Source organism: Pogoniulus pusillus, chromosome 13 (genome assembly GCF_015220805.1).
Source record: "Pogoniulus pusillus isolate bPogPus1 chromosome 13, bPogPus1.pri, whole genome shotgun sequence".
In the NCBI taxonomy this organism is placed as follows: Eukaryota; Metazoa; Chordata; class Aves; order Piciformes; family Lybiidae; genus Pogoniulus; species Pogoniulus pusillus.
In genome coordinates this window covers 2556022-2577454 of record NC_087276.1, presented here as the reverse complement: position 1 = coordinate 2577454, position 21433 = coordinate 2556022, and the positions used below count along the sequence as shown (strand labels likewise).

General features: G+C 48.5%; 1 protein-coding gene across 1 annotated transcript in view; it reads right to left on the bottom strand.

The window, feature by feature from the left end:
• Positions 1-6616: 6616 nt before the first annotated feature.
• Positions 6617-21433, bottom strand: part of ACSL3 (acyl-CoA synthetase long chain family member 3) — a 78249-nt gene continuing 63432 nt past the window's right edge. The window contains exons 13-16 of the mRNA XM_064152789.1: positions 20702-20893; positions 18117-18231; positions 12949-13106; positions 6617-11252 (exon numbers count right to left, since the gene is read on the bottom strand). Of these exons, the coding sequence (XP_064008859.1) occupies positions 11089-11252; positions 12949-13106; positions 18117-18231; positions 20702-20893 (629 nt within the window). The 3' untranslated portion in view covers positions 6617-11088. The remainder of the gene's footprint in view (positions 11253-12948; positions 13107-18116; positions 18232-20701; positions 20894-21433) is intronic.

Below are 21433 nucleotides of genomic sequence, written 5' to 3'. Positions count from 1 at the left end.
TAGCACCTCCAGGTGTCTCACTCTGATGTCTGCTGGTGTATGGTGCAGTTCTGACATCACTTCCCAGACCTTCTCTTTGATATTCAGCAAACCACAACAAACTTCCATACTTTATAGAACCATATTGGCTGGAAAAGACCTTTAAGATCATCAAGTTCAACCTTTAACCCAGCAGTGCAGGTCACCACTAAACCATGTCCCCCAGCACCACATCTACACAGCTTTTACATACCTCCAGGGATGGTGACTCCACCACTTCCCTGTGCAGCCTGTTCCAGGCTTTGGCAAGCCTTTTGGGGAAGATATTGCTCCTAATGTTAAACCTGCCCTGGCACAACTTGAGGCCATTTCTTCTTGTCCCATCACTTGTTACTGGGAAGAAAAGACTAAGCCCCACTTGCTCCAAGCCTCCTTTCAGGTAGTTGTAGAGAGTCAGAAGGTCTCTCTTTAGCCTCCTTTTCTCCAGGCTACACAAAGTGTTCAGCTGCTCCTCAGAAAACTGTTCTCCAGATCCCTCAGCAGCCTCACTGCCCTGTTTTGGACCTGCTCAGTGTCCTTCTTGTATTGAGAGGTGCAAAACTGAACACAGTATCCAAGGTGCAGCCTCACCAGTGCCAAGTATGGGGTGGGTACTGCCCTAGTTCTGGTCACACTTTGCTGACATAGGCCACCTGAGCCCACTGCTGGCTCATTTTCAGCCAGCTGTTTGTACAGAGGAAAGTTGCATGAAGTCCTTCTTCATTGCTGGAAAACTCACTGGGGGCATGCCTAGGTCACTGCCAGAGCACTCAGTTGTCCCGTGGGGATTTTGGGGTTTAGCTTGTTTTCTCCTTCCACCTTATGATGGGTTTCAGAGTCTGATGAAACTCATAAAGAAGGAGAGAAAAATAAGTGCAGACATTGATTCCTGCATCCAAGACCTCAGGCACTTCGAATTGCTCAGCTCCTCTCTGCCACTCAGCTCCAGGAAGCAGCCAATTTCCTTAATTAAAGACTTCAGAAGCCTTATGAGTAAAGCAAGCTTCAGCTTTGCCCCTTCATTTCTTAGCACTTGCCTTTTCTTTCTCTTCTCTTCCTGAACCCTTCATTGCTGTCTATGACTCCCTGAAGGGAGGCTGTAGCCAGGTGGGGTTGGGCTCTGCTGCCAGGTAACCAGCAACAGAAGAAGGGGACAGAGTCTGAAGTTGTGGCAGGGGAGGTCTAGGCTGGATGTTGTTAGGAAGTTGTTGTCAGAGAGAGTGATTGGCATTGGAATGGGCTGCCCAGGGAGGTGGTGGAGTCACTGTGCCTGGAGGTGTTGAAGCCAAGCCTGGCTGGGGCACTTAGTGCCATGGTCTGGTTGCTTGGCTAGGGCTGGGTGCTAGGTTGGACTGGCTGAGCTTGGAGGTCTCTTCCAGCCTGGTTGACTCTATGATTCTGACATGGTGGCAGATCAACACCAAGCCCAGTAGAATGACACAATCTCCACCTGCCCAGCCTCTGCTATAGCATCAAGATGATCCTTATCCTCAGGCAGAGATTTGCTTACAACCTTGTTTCAGCTTGATATGAGCATTTAGAAGCCCTTACACCTATGAAAACAACACTGCAGGCATGTGAATGAGGGAGGAGAAGCCCAAGTCAATGTGTTTTGTCAAGAGGTCAGTTTGAAGACACCTGGGCTTGAGAAGTGGAGAGTTCCACTTTGCATCATTCAGTTTCCACTTTGCATCGTTCAGTTCCACCTCTGGGCAAGTCTCTTGCTTCAGGACTGAGAGGCAGAACGTGACTGAGTCACTGCCCAGGAGGGAGATGGCCTCTGTAGGGTCAGGACTTCCTCCCAGCAGCAGGAAAACTACAAGGGGGGGTGGGGTTAGAGAGAGGTTTTTTGCTATTGTGAACACACTCCAAATGATTTCCAGTTAAATAATGCACAGCTGGGGGGATGACTGCTCTCCAGTGCTCCAAGGCATTGCTTTTCCCTGGATCCCCAATGCTATGATCCTATGAAAATTGAGGACCTGGGGAGTAAACTGCAGCACCAGCATGAGGTGGGCCAGAGAACAAGAAACAGTGCCAGTCTGTAGGCTCAAACAGACCTTCTGAGGAGGCCTTCCTGGGCCAGGTCTGTAGGGGAATGTGCACATGGCAGTGGGCTAGAAATCACTAGCAGAAAGAAGCTGTTCTGAGTACTGCTGGAGTGCTCCTGAAAAAGTAAATAAACAGAGAGGCAGATGGAAATAATTATCATCTGGATGCCTGAGATTGCTGGAGTTGGGTTTGCAACTGTCCCAGACTGTCCTGGGCTCTAAGAACCTGAAGCTAGGAAAAGGAGGAAAATTCACTCCTGGTATAAGCAGGTGGGGGGGGGGGGGAGGTCCTGGGCTCTCAAACACCAGCAGGGCTTCTGGAGCCAGGCTGACCCCCATGGAGCATACCTTGCTCCCTGAGCAGGGGTAAAGCCAAACCTGGGGGCTGTGCTAGCGAGCAGAGTCTCACAGTACCACAGTCTCACAGTATCACAGTCTCACAGTCACACAGTATCACCAAGGTTGGAAGAGACCTCACAGATCATCAAGTCCAACCCTTTACCACAGAGCTCAAGGCCAGACCATGGCACCAAGTGCCACGTCCAGTCCTGCCTTGAACAGCTCCAGGGACGGCGACTCCACCACCTCCCCGGGCAGCCCATTCCAGTGTCCAATGACTCTCTCAGGGAAGAACTTTCTCCTCACCTCCAGCCTAAATCTCCCCTGGCACAGCCTGAGGCTGTGTCCTCTTGTTCTGGTGCTGGCCACCTGAGAGAAGAGAGCAACCTCCTCCTGGCCACAACCTCCCCTCAGGTAGTTGCAGACAGCAATAAGGTCTGCCCTGAGCCTCCTCTTCTCCAGGCTAACCAATCCCAGCTCCCTCAGCCTCTCCTCGTAGGGCTGTGCTCAAGGCCTCTCCCCAGCCTCGTTGCCCTTCTCTGGACACACTCAAGCATCTCAATGTCCCTCCTAAACTGGGGGGCCCAGAGCTGAACACAGCACTCAAGGTGTGGTCTAACCAGTGCAGAATACAGGGGCAGAATGACCTCCCTGCTCCTGCTGCACACAAGTTCTTGGGGAGCTGGGCTGCCCCAAAGCTACTCCCCTCCCTCCTCCTGCCTGCTGGTCATACCCAGATGTACAGGGTTAACACTCCAGGGGGAGTAACCCTGAACCTGACCCTAGGTGGTCTTGACCCCTCCCCAGGGGTGGGTCTGAACACCACCAGGTGATGGTTAGCTCACTCCCCCTGCCTGTCCAAAGACCCATAAAAGCAGGGGGACTGTTTCACTCCTTCTCTGCACTCCCTGCCTCCCTGCTTACCAGCATCACTACCTGAAGGGAGCAGGGCACCATGGTGGCACTGGCAGTATTCCCATGGTCCCACTGCCCATCCCAACCAGCCAGGCATGGGGCAGGGGCTGAGCTAAGTCAAGGGCAAAGCAAAGTGAGTTCTTCCCTCTGCAGAGCTATTTGAGACCTTCGGTTAGAGGTATCTGAACCTACTCCTTGGCTTCAGCAGAGAACACTCCCCAAGTGCACGCTGAAGTGCAAGCTGCCTGCCCTGGCTGGCACAGGAACACAGAATTGCCTAGGTTGGAGAAGCCCTTCAGGATCATCCAGTCCAGTCATTAGTTTCACCCTGATAGGTCCTTGACCAAACCAAACCCCTCAGCACAACATCTCATCACTAGGAATTGCTGTGGTTGCAAAGGACCACCAGGAGCATCCAGTCCAACCTTCATCCCAGCAGCCTTCATCACCAGACCATAGCCTCAAGCACCACACCCACTCTCCTTTTAAACACCTCCAGGGGTGGAGACTCCACCACAGTATCACAGTATCACCAAGGTTGGAAGAGACCTCATAGATCATCAAGTCCAACCCTTTACCACAGAGCTCAAGGCCAGACCATGGCACCAAGTGCCACGTCCAGTCCTGCCTTGAACAGCTCCAGGGATGGTGACTCCACCACCTCCCTGGCAGCCTGTGCCAGTGCCTGACCACCTGCTCAGGAAAGAGCTTCCTCCCAACAGCCAACCTAAACCTCCCCTGATGCAACTTGAGGCCATTTCCTCTTGTCCTGTCATTAGTAACTGGGGAGCAGAGACCAGCTCCAGCCTCACCACAACCTCCTTTTAAGTAGCTGTAGAGGGCAATAAGGTCCCCTCTCAGCCTCCTCTTCTCCAGACTAAACACCCCCAGCTCCCTCAGCCGCTCCTCATAGGTGATGTTCTGCAGACCTCTCCCCAGCCTTGTTGCCCTTCTCGGCACCTGCTCCAGCACCTCAGTGTCCCTCCTGTACTGTGGTGACCAAAACTGGACACAGCACTCGAGGTGTGGTCTCACCAGTGCTGAGTACAGGGGCATGAGCACCTCCCTACCTCTGCTGCTCACACCACTGCTGATCCAGGCCAGGTTGCTGTTGGGCTTCCTGGCCACCCTGCTGGCTCATGGTCAGCTGCTGGCCACCAACACCCCCAGGTCCCTTTCTGCCAGGCAGAAAGGCCTGTAGGGCTGCTGGGGGTTGTTGTGGCCTTCTTAAGCCTCATGCAATTGGCCTCAGCCCATGGCTCCAGCCTGTCCATACCCCTCTGCAGGGCCTTCCCCCCCTCAGCAGACTGACACTGCTGCTTCACTTGGTGTCATCTGCAAACGTGCTGAGGGTGCACTCGATGTCCTCATCCAGGTCACTGGTTAAGACATTAAACAAGACTGGCCCCAAAACTGAGCCCTGAGGGACTCCACTTGTGACCAGTTGCCAACTGGATTTAACCCCATGGACCACAGCTCTCTGGGCTTGGCCATCCAGGCAGTTTTGAACCCAGGCAAGAATCCACCTGTCTGAGCCATGAGCTGCCAGCTTCTCCAGCAGAATGCTGTGGGAACACTGCACCTCCAGCCCCTGCAGCTTCATCCCGTGTGGACAGACACAGGCACGTGCTCAGTGACATCAGCTCTGCTCCCAAAGTTCAGCATCCCTCGGATGAAAATTCCCTCTCCTGGGAACAGTCAGTGATGACCTGAAGCATCTCAGAAGATAGGCAAAAATTATTCAACCCTTTCACACCCAAAAAGCAGAACAGGTACAGCCTTGTAGCAGAAATCCAGACTTGCCAGCTGAGCAGGGTCATGGAATCACAGAATCAGCCAGGCTGGAAGAGACCTCCGAGCTCAGTCAGCCCAACCTAGCACCCAGCCCTACCTAGACAATCAACCAGACCATGGCACTAAGTGCCCCAGCCAGGCTTGGCTTCAACACCTCCAGGGACAGAGACTCCACCACCTCCCTGGGCAGCCCATTCCAATGCCAATCACTCTCTCTGACAACTTCCTCCTCACATCCAGCCTAGAACTCCCCTGCCATAGCCTGAGACTGTGTCCCCTTCTTCTGGTGCTGCTTGCCTGGCAGAAGAGACCAACCCCACCTGGCTACAGACTCCTTTCAGGGAGCTGTAGACAGCAATGAGCTCTGCCCTGAGCCTCCCCTGCTGCAGGTTGCACACCCCCAGCTCCCTCAGCCTCTCCTCACAGGGCTGTGCTTCACAACCTCCCTGGGCAACCTGTGCCAGTGTCTCACCCTCACTGCAAAGAACCCTTTCCTAACATCTAGTTCCAATCTCCCCTCTGCCACTTTAAACCCATTCCCCCTTGTCCTGTCATTACAAGACCTTGTCAATAGTCCCTCCCCAGCCTTCCTGTAGCCCCCTTCAGATACTGGAAGGCCACTCTAAGGTCTCCTCAAAGCCTTTTCTTCTCCAGGCTGCAGAGCCCCAGCTCTTGTAGCCTGTCCTCATAGCAGAGCTGCTGCAGCCCTCTGAGCATCTTGGTGGCCTCCTCTGCACTGGCTCCAACAGTTCCATGTGCTGCTTGTGCTGGGGGCTCCAGAACTACACCCAGGACTGCAGGTGGGGTGTGAGGAGAGCAGAGCCAAGGGGCAGAATCCCCTCCCTTGCCCTGCTGCCCACACTGCTCTTGCTGCACCCAGCACAGGGTTGCTGTCTGGGCTGCACTCCCACTGCAGGCTCATGTTGAGCTTTTCACCACCCCAGACCCACAGGTACTGTTCCTCATACTTGTTTTTTATCATGCCCAGCATTGTACAACTATGCACACTGTCTGAGAATTAATAACACCATTTTGGCCTCCAGAAAGCAGAGTTCATTTCTCCTTGTTTACATAAGAAGTGATGCTTGCCAACCCCTCCCATGGTACCCAGCAATACCTTGCTACAAGCCAAGGTTGTCTGTGTTTACATCCTGCTCTGGCAGAAAAGGGAGCTGAGTCCCAACTCTTGCAGCCTGTCCTCATAGCAGAGGTGCTTCAGCCCTCTCAGCACCTTGGTGGCCTCCTCTGCATTGGCTCCAACAGTTTCATGTCCTTCTGTTGATACTGAACACAAACAGTGCAGGGATGGAGACTTTTGCCAAAGGCTCCCAGGACCATGAAGAAGAGAGCAAAGTGAGAGGATGTGTCCATGCCTGAATAGGTTTCCTGGTAAAACGACCTTTGGAACACTACAGACCCCTCTGAAACAGCTCCACACTCCCTGAATGCAAGCCCAACCCACTCCTTTTACACCCATAAATTCTCAAGGCTCAGCTAAAAACGTGTGAAATTAATTTTATTGGTTTTGAACCATGATACCCAGTTACAAATAAATAATCCATACAACAGAACTCAAGGAGGACAGACAATGTTCAGGCAGTTCATAGCAACGACCAGGAGCACACTGAGAATGAGTTCAGGTTAAATAAGCAATTACACCAAGACACAGCTGCTCATTCCATTTGTGTTTTGGCCTGGTCCAAGGTGTACCCAAGACTGTTCCACCTGCTGGTGAAGAGATGATTTGTACTGAGTCCAAAGCTGTTAATACATCACATGAATAAAAAAAAACAAAACAAGCTGCATGGAGTCACCCAAATGTAGTTTTAGCAGGGAATAAAAGCTTGGGAACCTGAGCAGGAAAACAACTGTTGTGAAGGAATCTTCACCCAACAGCAATTTCTGCCTAAACTTACAAGCTTTGCCAGATGTCTTTAAGGTGTGCTTCAACTCCACACCCTCTGCATTCTATCTCTACCCCCAGGAGGATGTAGGGAAGCATTTATGGTCTTCGTTTCAGTTGCACATTGCTTTTTTGCTTTCATTGCAGCAAAATCTTTCCCTTCCAAGACGCAGCTGCCCACTGAGGTATGGTCCTGCTCGTGCAGGAACTGCTGTAGCAGCATCACTGAGCTTGCCAGGTTTTGTCTGACAGCTTCATTTTTCCATCCTAACCTACTCCAGAACTGCTGTTCTCTGCAAAGAACACTTACAACATCTTGATGGACTTGAGCTTGAAGCTTGGGAATATCTGCAGGAATGTCTGTATTTAAAGGAGACTTGCAGCTTCCTTGGAATGTCTTGGTCAGTCCTTTACTGTAACCAGTAAGCTCTTACAACAGCTCTCACAGCAGTTCTACTTCCAACGATTCAGAGTCCTGGAAAACGTGTATTTACCAAAGCTTTGTTACAAATGCTCCCCTTTTGGGTGAGCTCTCTGCTCCTTGTTCTTCTTGTGAGCTCAGAAAGACTCTTTAGAAGTCACAGCTCTTTGCATTACAGAATTCCCCACATGGTGAAGATTATCAACCCCAACCACACACTTCTCATTTACAGCAGTCCCCAGTTTTTGGGGCACATCCCAGCAGTGACACCTGCCCTGTATTTACTCTCTCAAAAAATCCTCCCCTTTGGGTGAGGTATTTGCTCCTTCTCAGTGTGAGCTCAGGAAGACTCTTAAAAGACTTGTCCCTCTTCCCATGACAGAATTCCCCACGTGATGCCACATGCACTCCTCATTTACACCTGCCCACGAGCCCCTGGGATACATCCAACACACCCCAGCAGGGACCTCTGTCACTGGGCACCTGGAGACACACAAAAACAAGGAGAGAGACCAGGCAGTAAGTTCCTGGCTGGAGTGCAGTGCATCTTGGCAGGGTTTCAGACTCCCCTAGGCTTTGTGTCTCTGCTCAGCAAGGTAAGAGCACAGGGTGAGAATACAGCAGCGACCAAAAGGATCTGCTGGGCAGAGCAAGAATGAGATTCCCAGAGCAAGGAAACCCAACCTCTGAAGCACAACTGGGACTCACTGCCCCATGACAGCCTTGATTAATGAGGTCAGTAAGAAACGTGGTGAGCATCCATGGAACTGGTGGCCTCAACAGGACAAAGGGATCTACCTGTATTAAAGGTACTACCTTAGTACTCCCCAGTATTAAAAGTCTCTTTTGTGATAAATCAGAAGAAAAAGACTTACCACAAGCACTTTAAACCCACACAAGTGTTTTAAAAGTCTTCCCAGCTCCAGCACCAAGCCTAAAAATCAATGAACTGCTTTATTTTCACATTCTGTGGAAGAAATAAATGTCCACACTGAATTTGATGCCTGAAGGAGGAGGAACTGTCCAGAGGGATGAGGAACTGTCCAGAAGGATGTCCACTTGAAATATAAAACAACTGAACTGCAAAAGAGTTGAATGCAGTTAAGATTTTGCAACCCAATCTGGTGACTGGATCAGAAGAAAAATTAAAACTACCATTTCCAAATGCATTTTGAACATTTAATTTCTGCCTTTTATCCAAAAGTGGATTTAAATCCTCAGTGGAAGAAAAAAAAAATGCAAGCTCCAGATTCCCTCCAAAGTAACGGAAAGCAGATTTACTGCCTTCACTCTGCTGCACAATGCACCCAGGGAGACACAGGATATGCCAACAGCTCACTGCTTTGCATGAAACATCACCAGAAAGTAGCTGGACCATGTACAGCCTGTGCTGAGTGCTGACTGTTTAAGAACCTGTTGATGGAACGCAGAGACAATGAAGCATCAGCAACATCTGCCGCAGGGTGTGACACTTCCCTGCTAACTTCACATTCTGCACTCACTTCCCAACATGAATCTTACCACCTTTTGCCACAAAGCTTTCATTTCAGAATTAGGTACCTGAAGGCATTCACTTCTTTTTGTGGCTTGTATTTCCATTTGGCTAGCTGGAGCTACACCAAAATTCACCAGGCGGTACCAGTTTGTCACGGACGGCAGCAGGGAGATGCAGGAGTAGTGGGAGAGATGGCGATGGAACAGAAAGCACAGCACAAACCTTCCCAGCACCTCGTCAACACTAAAGTGTAGAGACCCTACATGGTAACTTCCAGTTCCCATGGAAATGGCTTCTGTCATCAGTGGGAAGAGTTAAATAAAACAGTATTCCAGGTTCACGTCAAAGGAGAATTTATCAGACATCTCCCCAGACCCCCACATCAGAAGTGAAGCAGCAGGAACTGCCTCCCCCAAACAAAGCTCTTGCTTCAGAACCACGATGTGCTGCCACAGCAGGGTAAGTTCTGCTGCCACAGAAGGGTAAGTTCTGCTGCCACAGCAGGGTAAGTTCTGCTGCCACAGCAGGGTAAGTTCTGCCCATATCAAGACCCTGATTTTTATTACTCCAAGTAAATGATACAGGAGGGAGAAATCCCCAAATTGAAGCCATTTTACTATGTGCTCCATCACAATGCTGACTGGTGTATGCTTCTTCACATTCTCCTGTAACCCTGATTCAAATCTTCTTTCTGAAAAGAAAGCTCAGAGTTGAAATCTAAACGCTCTCGCCAAGGGAGAAAAGATTCCCCAGAGATTCTCGGACAACATTCATGCACCTACAGTAAAAATGAAATTCAGACTGTCCCCAAGTAAGAACTGAGTGCAACAAACCAAGTGACACAGAATCAACCAGGCTGAAGAGACCTCCAAGCTCAGCCAGTCCAACCTAGCACCCAGCCCTGGCCAATCAACCAGACCATGGCACTAAGGGCCCCAGCCAGGATTTGCTTCAATGCCTCCTGGGATGGCAACTCCACCACCTCCCTGGGCAGCCCATTCCAACGCCACTCACTCTCTCTGTGAAGAACATAAATAACTCTGGCTGAGAAATGCTTCAAATCTCTGCTTTCAAAGCAAAACAATGCTAAAGGAAAGCATGAAAGGGAGATTTTTAATGGCACAAAGGGCAGCTAGGCACCGTGTGAGCTGAGAACATAACTGTCATTATGACGTTAAAAATCCCCCGCCAGTACAATTTGGGTTGCAGCTAGGGCAGAACAAGGGTCTTGCCAGGCTCCCACCACCACCAAAAGAGCAAACTCAGTGTAACATCCAAATTTAATGAGAAAAAGACCAAAACTGTCAGAGTCTTTCTGCCAAAAGGATGCTATCAGACTTAGTGTTCAGTGAAATCAGCGCTGGGTGTTCATATTAGCTCTAGGCAACTCAACTATGGGATGAAATGGTTGTGAGCTGAAGTTCAAGGGATGATTTGTAGGTTCCACATCTGCTGTGTTAACAGTACCCTTTGTATTAAGCTTTAACTAACACCTCCAAGAGTATCTGTCCTTATGCAGAGCTGTGCCACAAGTGGCTTTTCTGTCCCAGCTGAAAATCACAGCAAGCCTTAGGCACAAACTGACACAAGCTGGAACACCAAATGTGTCGTCCCTTGGATTCAGAGAGAAAAACAGCACAGCAGCAGCAAAATTCCTGGTCCTCTGATCCATAATGATCTCCTCACAAGTGTTTTCAGAATGTCAGCACACCAAGACCTCCTTAGCTTCAAATAATCAGTTCAAGAAGAAGAAAAAGGCCCCCAGTATAACCATTTCTTATGTACGTAGCCAGGTTCTCTCTATTTACATCAAAGATACAAAGAAAACATTGTACAGGATTTATAAATGTTGAAAAACTTGAGGCTTCAGAATCATGGTTTTCCAAAAAGACTCGGGGAAAGGTCCACAGGCTGAGAAGGTAGCAGAGAAAAAAAGGAGAGGAGAGACAAATTTGCTGCTGGAAGGTTCTGCTAAAGTCGCCAGCTGTGGCGGCGACGGCATCGGAAAGAGCTCAAGCTGCCGCTGAGAAACGGTGGGGTCTGTGTGTGGCTCTCAAGTGTCGAGACAGGCAATTCAAGTATTTCCTAGTTGATCCAAGCTCGTTGCAGCCAAGTGGTGCAGGAGGACACAAAAAGCAGAGAGAGAAGGGAGCTATTTGCCGTTCTTGCCATACATTCGCTCAATGTCCGTTTGATAGTAGGCTGTCAGCTCCTTGCGCTTCAGCTTGAACGCGTCCGTCACCAGGCCAGTCTCAGGGGTCCAAGGATCAGGGCTCAAACGGATTTTCACTGGTATTTCAAACTTCTCCAGGTTAGCTGTGGAAAGAAACATCGTTAAAGACAGCATGGCAACAGAACCGTATTTCTGCAGCTCAGCAGAAAAGGAGGAAGCCTGTTTCCTGGCTGAAAAACAGGTTAAATAGCAGCAGCTCAGCAGAAAAGGAGGAAGCCTGTTTCCTGGCTGAAAAACAGGTTAAGAAGCTGCAGAAGCACTCCTCAAACCCCTCTGTGGGCAGAGCTGAAAGCCACCCAGAGAGCAGCAGCATGCACCAGGTCTCCAGCTTCCACAGAAGCACTGAACACACACTGCAACTGCTTGGGCATCTGCGCTGCTCCCTAACTTGGGAAAAGCTTCAGTGGACAGGAGCAACAGTAACAGAACCACAGAACCTCAACATGGTAGGGATAGAAGAGGCCTCTAAGGATCTCCCAGCCCAACCTCCCTGCTAAAGTAGGGTCACACAGAGCAGGCAGGACAAGAAGTAGTAGGTAGACATTTTTTTCAGGGCACAGCTTGAGTGCTGTGTCCAGTTCTGGGCTCCTCAGTTCAAGAGAGATGTTGAGGTGCTGGAAGGTGAACAGAGAAGGGCAGCAAGGCTGGGGAGGGGCCTGGAGCACTGCCCTGTGAGGAGAGGCTGAGGGAGCTGAGGGTGTGCAGCCTGGAGAGGAGGAGGCTCAAGGGTGACCTCATTGCTGTCTACAGTGACCTGAAGGGAGACTGTAGTCAGGTGGGGTTGGTCTCTTCTGCCAGGCAAGCAGCAACAGAACAAGGGGACAGTTGTGGCAGGGAAGGTCCAGGCTGGATGTTAGGATGAAGTTGTTGTCAGAGAGAGTGATTGGCATTGGAATGGGCTGCCCAGGGAGGTGCTGGAGTGGCTGTGCCTGGAGGTGTTGAAGCCAAGCCTGGATGGGGCACTTAGTGCCATGGTCTGGTTGACTGGACAGGGCTGGGTGCTAGGTTGGACTGGCTGAGCTTGGAGGTCTCTTCCAACCTGGTTTGTTCTATGATTCCATGAAAGAGCCAATTAGAATAGCACTGTGCCACTGTTTAATTCTGCAGCAGAACTGATAAATAAGCTATGAGTGATTGGCATGAAAAAGATAGAGCTGAAGGGAGGCATAAGACAGTGAAAACCCTTCAGATGCAAGTCACCAGGATTTGGGAACAGTCCATAGTGCCAAAGGCTTATTGCAGCCACACATGTGAGACTGTACAAGACCCAACATGTATCTACAGATGATCCACATTCTTCTTAGGCAGCAGTGAAGGCCAGAAAGATAGAAGCAGGACATGCTAAAGAGCACCTCACACACACACACATATATGCTGGGCCACAAAATGCTCTGTGGGCTGGAATCCCTCTGCTGCAAGGACAGGCTGAAAGTGCTGAAGATGTCCCTGTTTACTGCAGAGGGTTGACCTAGATGACCTTTAAAGGCTCCTTCCAACCCAAACCATTCCACAATTCTGTGATTCTATACAAAGGGAACTGAACTGAGCTTATGTTTGCCCTGGGTTTTCACTTTTTTTTCCTCCTGTGCCCATTAGCTGAGGAGAGAATTAAGGAAAACCAAACAAATGACATGAACCAAGAGGAGTGACCCAACTCATGCTCTGGTGCTGCATGGGAATTGCACTGCACGTTGTACAACATACACCTGCTCAGGAAGATGCTTATAGAGCCTATGCTTATCTGTTTCACACCTATTACAGTCCACCCTAGCCACTCACCTGCCATGGCAGCCTCAGCCAGCACCTTCAGCACCTCCTTCTCCATCTCAGGACTGTTACAGATCTCTTCCCAAGTTCCTTTAAATCCTTTTTTTCGAGCTAGTTCTGCAAGCTCCTTTTGATTTGGCACAACAAATCCAATGACATAAGAATGGAAACTGAGAAGCATAATGTACTTTAGTATGAAATTCTGTAGAGTTAAAGCTTCAAAAAACAACATTTCCTTTTGGGTGGCTTGCATCACATACAGAGATATTGCTCTTTAACAGTTGGCTTTTGTTCACCTGATCATCTCTCTGCAACAGAACACCAATTACCTTTTTTTTTGCCTGCTTAAAAGTAAGTAGGAAGAGAAGAGACTTACCTTACAGCAAGGGGATTGCTTCAAGGTGTGCTGTCCATATGCATATTCCACTGTCTCATGCTCAAAGCTTTGGGGAAGCAGTGCCCACACGATGCCAATGCTCCCTGCCTCTCCTCATCCTTTGCATCCCGGTATGAAGGCTGATGTGCGGCTTCCCTACCTCAGATTCCTCTCCACTGCAGAATCCAGTTACTGTAGAGGAGTAGAGGACTGCAGTGAAGAGGGGTTGGAGAGCAGGTTGTGGAATGAGCATATGCACAACACATCTCAAAGAATGCCTGCTTCTGTAAGGGAAGTGACTCCCCTTTCTCTTCCAAGTAATTGTCCATATGCTCACTCTACTGTTGGTGACATCTGTCTGCTCCTGATAGGCCAACATGAAACTGATCTCAAAGTCTGTGGACAACACTGAGGCATGGTTTGCCCTGAAATGGGTATCCAAGACATTTCAGGTGGTGTAAAGGAAGAACATGAACAGAACCTCCACATTCTAACCAAGCACTTCACAGAACTGGAGTGCCAAAAGCCAATTCTGAAGATCTGATTTATTCCCCTGTCTTAAAGCAAGTTCAGCTACATCTAACAGATGGCTGGGGCACTTAGTGCCATGGTCTAGTTGACTGGATAGGGCTGGGTGCTAGTTGGACTGGATGAGCTTGGAAGTCTCTTCCAACCTGGTTGATTCTATGATTCTAAATGTCTAACCTGTTCTTAAACATCAGGCAAACACTAATCAGAGAATCCCAGCATGGTTGTGGTTGGAAGAGACCTCTGGGGATCACCTAGTCCAACCCCCTGCTCAAGCAGGGTCATTCAGAGCAGGCTGTCCAGGATGGCAATGTCCAGGCAGGTTTGCAATCTCTTCAGAGAAGGAGACTCCACAACCTCTCTGGGCAGCCTGCTCCAGCACCCTCATAGAAAAGTTCTTCCTCATGATCAGATGTAACTCCCTGGGTTCCAGTTCGTGCCTGTTGCTGGGCACTACTGAAAGGAGTCTAGCCTGATCCTCTTGCCTTGTTTGCTATTGATAAGCTCTCCTTCTCAGTCTTCTCTTCTCCAGGCTGAACAGCCCCAGGTCTTGCAGCCAAGCTTCCTCCTCAGAGAGATGCTCCAGTTCCCTCCTCATCTTCTTAGCCTCTGCTGGACTCTATCCAGTAGTTCCCTGTTCCTCTGGAGCTGGGAAGCCCAGAACTGGACACAGTACTCCAGATGTTGGCTCACTAGGGCACAGAACAGAGCGGGAGGAGAACCTCCTCTGACCTGCTTCATTATTCTTAGCACCTTAGCTGTTTCAAATGGCTGTTCCCAACTTGTTCAGCTGAGCCTCAGTATCACTCACTGCTTGCACCTTACCTTCCATCCTTGCCTCTGATTATATTACTCACATACTACACTGAGCTGAACCCTTGCAAGCTCTCTAACAGGTATGTGCTGTGCACGAAGGCACCCAGAACACAAAGTCCTCTGGCACTATCCTCTCTGCTTCCTGCAGTCTTGCAACCTGCTTAAGGTCATGCCAAGCACGTCCTTGATGTCTCCAGGGACGAACAACATACACAAGTAATTAGTTGGCTGAGAAAGGCTCACACTTGCAGTTAATTCATCTAAAACTCAGCCTTTTGAGTAGCAGCACTTCCCTCTGGACAAAAGGGTTTACCCAACTATGGTTTTTCCTGGAAAGAGCACCCTGGAGCTCTGAGCTCATGGCACACCTAACTTTTCACTCTGTGCCACTAAGTCAAACCTTCCCTTCTTGCAGCTCAAATGCCAAAGCGCTGTTTGTCTGGAGCAGTATCCTAAAGACTGCATCATCTCTCAAGCAGCTACTTCCCTGTTCACTGCTGAAATGGTCAGAATCTGGTCCTCAGGACCTCCTTACTCATCTGCTTCATGCTAAGAGATTCTGCTGAAGCATCTCTCTCACTTCACTAAACATCCCATGGCCTTGCTGTGCTGGAGATTCTACCCAAGTATGGCCCCCAGACCTCTGACGAGAGACAGAGTGGCACAACATGGTGACATCACCATTTGTGTTCTGTGAAGTCTACTCCCCACCAGCAATCTTTGAGCTTCCTGCTGAGAACTCCTGTGGGTTTTTGGGACATGTTTACTCATTCCTCAGGTAACTGAACTAGTTGCTTTCCTAATGTGATGCCTGAGACCCACTGAATGGAGGAGTGTAGCACTGATAAAGCAGCTGGACTCATCTCTGAATAAGGTCTGTGCTAGTTTGAAGCAGGCTAGAATGTTTTGGTGAGAAGAACTAGATCACAGGCTGTGAAAGGAAAATAATGGTGATGGCTACTGCACTCATAGGCTTGCTGAGATGTGTAAGAACAAGATAAGGGAGTCACTGCCTGTGCTTTGGACCACACCTCGCTCTCCCTCTAACCTAACCTGCTGTCTTTGTGACTAAGCCACTTTGCTTCCTAACCCCCTGGCTGAACCTCCATTCTTCCTTGGGACTGGGGTAAGGTTGAGAGGGGCAGGGGGAAGGTGCAGGGGTGGCTGGGAGCCCCTCCTGGGGACTCAGGTTTCTGGGAGGGCTGTTGTGTTTCTGTATTACCTTTTCCCTTGTCTATTTCTGTCTGTAACTGTCTATACTGTAACTATCTGCTTGTCTATTGTGCCAGCTGTAAATATAAGCTTCATTCAATTTCCAGAGCTGCTGAGTCTAGGCTGGGTGACTTGTGAAGTGGGGACAGGGGGTGGGGAACACCCAAACCATCACAAGGTCTAATCATGATTCCTTTCAGCAAACATTTTGTTCCTCATCTTGCTATTTTTGTCTGAAATGACTAATTCTGAAGCAGCAGTATTGGGCAAACATTTGATTCTCTACTACCTTGTTCAGAGGAGTTCTGCACCCTAAAATCCACGGTCAAACCACAGATTTAACCCCTCTCTAAGAGACTCTCTGTCTTTTTGCATGTGGAAGAGAGGACAACTCTCATCTTCAGATGAGATCACCCAGGCAAAGGATAAGGAGAGACAGGATCTAAGAGAAGAGGCACTGCTAACAAAAAGTTTGAGCTCACACCACTGAGGTAAGTGCATACCCACAATGAAATGTGCATATGGACAATCATTCAGACAATCTGTATGCCAAATTACACACAAACAAGCATTAAGAAGCAATACAGCAGCAGCAAAAACACACAAGCAGTTTTGGAAGTACTTGGGCTCTGTTTATAAAGTACCTTTAAATTAGCTATTTTTAAACCCAGTCAACACAAAGACTAACAGTCAAGTGCCTGGCTGAGACATGCACTTCAGCCTCCAATGCTGTGCTGACCTGCTTGAAATGAACACAGAATTTCATATTACAGTTCCAGTAGTGGATTTCAGACCTAGCAGCAGAAGACATCAACTGCAGGAGCCACTTTCTCCACAGACTGTATAGAGCATGCACAGAACAGGCACATAACCCAAGGCAGGCAAAGCAAGTGAACACCAGATTCACTCGAGGGGTCAAAACCACTTCTCAGCAGTGGTATGCCCAAGGCATGGTAGCCTAACGATCCCAAACCATCAAAATCAAAGTTACAGGACCACTCCCATTAGTTAACATCAATAAAATAGCACAGAGAACCAGGTGAACAAACCAAAAGTTAATTTTCTAGTTATTACCACTGAGCAATTCTCTGGTATGCTTGTCCTGGCCTCTTTCAATCAGTTACCACGTGAGGAACATAACATTTTTATCACTCAAGAGATTCAAAATGCCTTCCCAAACATCATAATGACACCAGGAAACAGCCTGGGGTATATTTATACCTCTCAGCTTGCATCATGCACAGGTAAAAACTTAAGACACGTTTGAGCCCTTAGATGCCAAATGGAGTAGTACATGTAGAAAGCAAAGGGAGAGGACATCTGACCACCACTGAGTAATTGGGTGTAGGGAGAGGACATGTGACCTCCACTCAGTAATTGGGTGTAGGGAAAGGACATCTGACCACCACTGAGCAATTGGGTGCAGGGAAAGGACATCTGACCACCACTGAGCAATTGGGTGTAGGGAAAGGACATCTGACCACCACTCAGCAACTGGGTGCAGGGAAAGGACATCTGACCACCACTCACCAACTGGGTGTAGGGAAAGGACATCTGACCACCACTCAGTAACTGGGTGCAGGGAAAGGACATCTGACCACCACTCAGCAACTGGGTGTAGGGAAAGGACATCTGACCACCATTTATTAACTGTGTGTTTGCAGAGCCTTTACAAAGGGTTCTGCTGCTTAAAGGAGTTCAAGTGTTTCAATGCACAAGGCAGGTTCTGGGCTGCTCAAGTGTTTCAATGCACAAGGCAGGTTCTGGGCTGCTCAAGTGTTTCAATGCACAAGGCAGGTTCTGGGCTGCTCAAGTGTTTCAATGCACAAGGCAGGTTCTGGGCTGTTGGTGATTCTTTTTTTCCCCTCCCAATCTTCCTCTGCAGTACAGCAGCACTTCCTCTGATGAACAGACTACAGCTAAAGATGGCAAGGAACAAAGTTTTCTTCCATAGGTAATAATAACTAAAATGTTGGAGTGATGTCTATGAATGCAGGCAGAACTTAGCTGCTCTTCAGATTGGGGAAAAGAGAATGAAAGACTCATTCTTGGCATCCATTAAAAGGGAAAGGGAAAACTCAAGCCACTTATTTCAGACGGTTCAGTTTTGACAGAAGAAGTTATTCTATTGTATTCCAGGTAAAACCACTTTAAAACTTCACACCTTGAGTGGCAACAAAATATTCTGCTCGTGGCTTCAGCAGGACAGAGAGAACAAAGCAATATCCAAGCATCAGCTGCCTCTTACCTGCTTGCATATGCACAAATATTATCTACCAAAGGAAGGCTCTTCAGAGCTGCTTCTACTTTGCCCAGAGAAACATATTCTCCTGCCTGGAGCTTTACAAGGTCTTTCTTGCGATCTATGGAGGCAAAAGAAGAATGAAATATTAACTGCAGAGCACAAAACTGTAGGCACTGATTTCTACCTTTCTCTGAATGTGTGTGTGTGAACTCCAAAAGCTAAGCCAAGACCTGTTTGGTGGTTTTGGTAGCATTTAATACCAGGTTTCTACTGGAATGGGTTGCCTGGGGAGGTGGTGGAGTCGCCGTCCCTGGGGCTGTTCAAGGCAGGATTGGACGTGGCACTTGGTGCCATGGTCTGGCCTTGAGCTCTGTGGTAAAGGGTTGGACTTGATGATCTGTGAGGTCTCTTCCAACCTTGGTGACACTGTGATACTGTTTCCAGATGCAAAGATTCATAGATGCATATAATACTGTGTTGGAAGGGACCTCAACAATCATAGAATGGTTTGGGTTTGAAGGGACCTCAAGGATCATCCAGTTCCAACTCCCTGCCATAGGCAGGGACAGCTCCCATTAGAACAGATTGCTCAAGGCCTCATCCAGCCTGGCCTTGAACATCTCCAGGGAGGTTGTGGAGCACAGAAGCACCCAATGTGATCTTTGATCACATTGGGTGCTTCTGTGCTCCACAACCTCCCTGGGCAACCTGTGCCAGTGTCTCACCACCCTCACTGCAAAGAACCCTCTCCTCACCTCCACTTTGAATCTCCCTCCTGCCAGTTCAAACCCATTCCCCCTTGTCCTGTCATTACAAGACCTTGGCAATAGTCCCTCCCCAGCCTCCCTGTAGCCCCCTTCAAACACTGGAAGGCCACTCCAAGGTCTCCTCAAAACCTTCTCTTCTGCAGGCTGCAGAGCCCCAACTCTTGTAGCCTGTCCTCATAGCAAAGGTCATCTAGTCCAACCTTTCAGAATAAGGTAAGAATATAGTCGAAACAAGATGGTCCAGTACCCTGTCAAGCTGTCTAATGGAGGAGGATCCACCACCTCCCTTGGGAGTTTGTTCCAATCTCTAATAGTTTGAATGCTGATATTTTTTTTCTGGCATCCTGTCCAAAATCTCCCCAGTAGCAACTTGTGCCCATTACCATGGGACTCTTTGTAAAATGTGAGTCTCCCTCCTCATGACAGCTCCACTAAAGTACTTGCACATGGTTACGAGGTTCCTCCTAAGCCTTCTCCTCTCAAGGCTGAACAAACCCAGCCCCTCACATGAATATAATACACATTTCAATCTCATGCATTTCCTGCCTTTAGAACAGCATCTCCTGCACAACTGCACTGGTGAGGGAATGGGAGACCACCAGGAGTACGAAAAGCCAGGATGTGACTGGAAGTGCACATTTTGTACTCTGTGATCCAGATCTAAGGCAGAAAATACAGCATTTTGTGGCATTTTGTTCCTTATTCCCAGGCTAAAGCCACATTTGAAGAACAACTGTTCATCTGTTATGTGAAACACAGGAACAGGAACCAAAAATTCAACCCAAATTACTTGAGCTTATTATATGCAGAGGTGCCCTTCTCACCCAACTGCAGTGTAGTCAGGAATTCATCTCCTTTGCTATACATCTTCATGATGCTTCGTGCAATCAAGCAAGCTGCTTTTGTAGTTACTTGGCCTGTCTGCCCAGCTGCAATGGGACCCAAGATTTTTCTCATACAAAAAACAACTAGAGTCATTGAATTGAGCAGGTTGGAAGAGACCTCCAAGCTCATCCAGCCCAACCTAGCACCCAGCCCTAGCCATCAACCAGACCATGGCACTAAATGCCTCAGCCAGGCTTGGCTTCAACACCTCCAGGCACAGCGACTCCACCACCTCCCTGGGCAGCCCATTCCAATGCCAATCACTCTCTCTGACAACAACTTCCTCCTAACAGCCAGCCTAGACCTGCCCTGGCACAGCTTGAGACTGTGTCCCCTTCTCTTGCTGCTTGCCTGAGAGAAGAGCACCCTGAACCACACAGTGACCTTGAGACATCTGGTAGCTCCTATGACACCTATTTCCATGCCTAGAGGTGGCAAAGAATTACAGGCTTATGTACAAATCCTTTCCTTTGGTATATTTCCCCTTAGTTTCTATATATTAAAAGCATATTCTTGTTACAAAAAACATTTCTAAGACTTAATTCCCAATTTCAATACCAACAGAGTCCTTTTACTGATTCAAATGCCACACTTGCAGGACTGTTAAGATCTCAGGCAGCTTACCAAGCTTGATTAGCTGATATTTAACCCCTCTAATTGCCATCCAGTTTCACTAACAGGGTGGAGTCAATGTTAAGACTTTTAAATGCTAAATTCTAAATGCTAGGACTGTGTGGTTTAAAAATCAGCTTTCAAAACTCAGATGAGAATCAGCTTTCAAGGCACACAACCGAGTTCATGTTAACACATCAGAACTTCCCTGGGACCCATGGAAGGCTTTTGACTCCATGCCAAGATAGAGAGATTTTGGTTAATTACAGTATTTAGCAGTCCTGACAACACTAATTGTATGTTGATCTGAATTTATTAACTCACCAATGATTTTCAGACATCCATCATGCTGAAACTCTCCAATGTCTCCAGTGTGGAGCCACCTCTGCCCGTTCTCATCAACGGTGAAGTCTTTCTTGGTTCGAGCTTCATTTTTGTAGTAGCCCACTGTCACATTTGGCCCTCCAATCAGAATCTCACCTCTGGGGTATGGTTTATCAGTGTTGTAATAGCCACCTAAAAGTAGTGTTTGTAGGAACAAAAAAGAACAATCCATTCCAAAGCAAGAATCCCTATTACTTTGACTGTTGAAATACAGATCTAAACAGTTCAGTAAGTCCTTTCTCAAAACTAAGTAAGAGAAGAGATGGTTCACAGAATCACAGGTGGGGGCTGGAGATCATCTAAGTCCCCTACTAAAGCAGAGTCACCCACAGCACTTTGTCCAGGATCACAATGTCATGAGGGGGGCAGGAGATCATCTAAGTTCCCTACTCAAGCCGAGTCACCCACAGCCTTTGTCTAGGATCACAACATTATGGGGGTTGGAGATCATCCAAGTTCAACTCCCCTACTAAACCACAGTCACTTTGTCCAGGATCACAATGTTGGGGGGGCAGGAGATCATCTAAGTTCAACTCCCCTACTAAACCAGAGTCACCCACAGCACTTTGTCCAAGATCACAATGTCCAGAGAAGGAGACTCCACAACCTCAGCCTGGTCCAGTGCTTCAGCACACTCAAAGGAAAGCTCTTCCTCACAATGAGATGGAACCT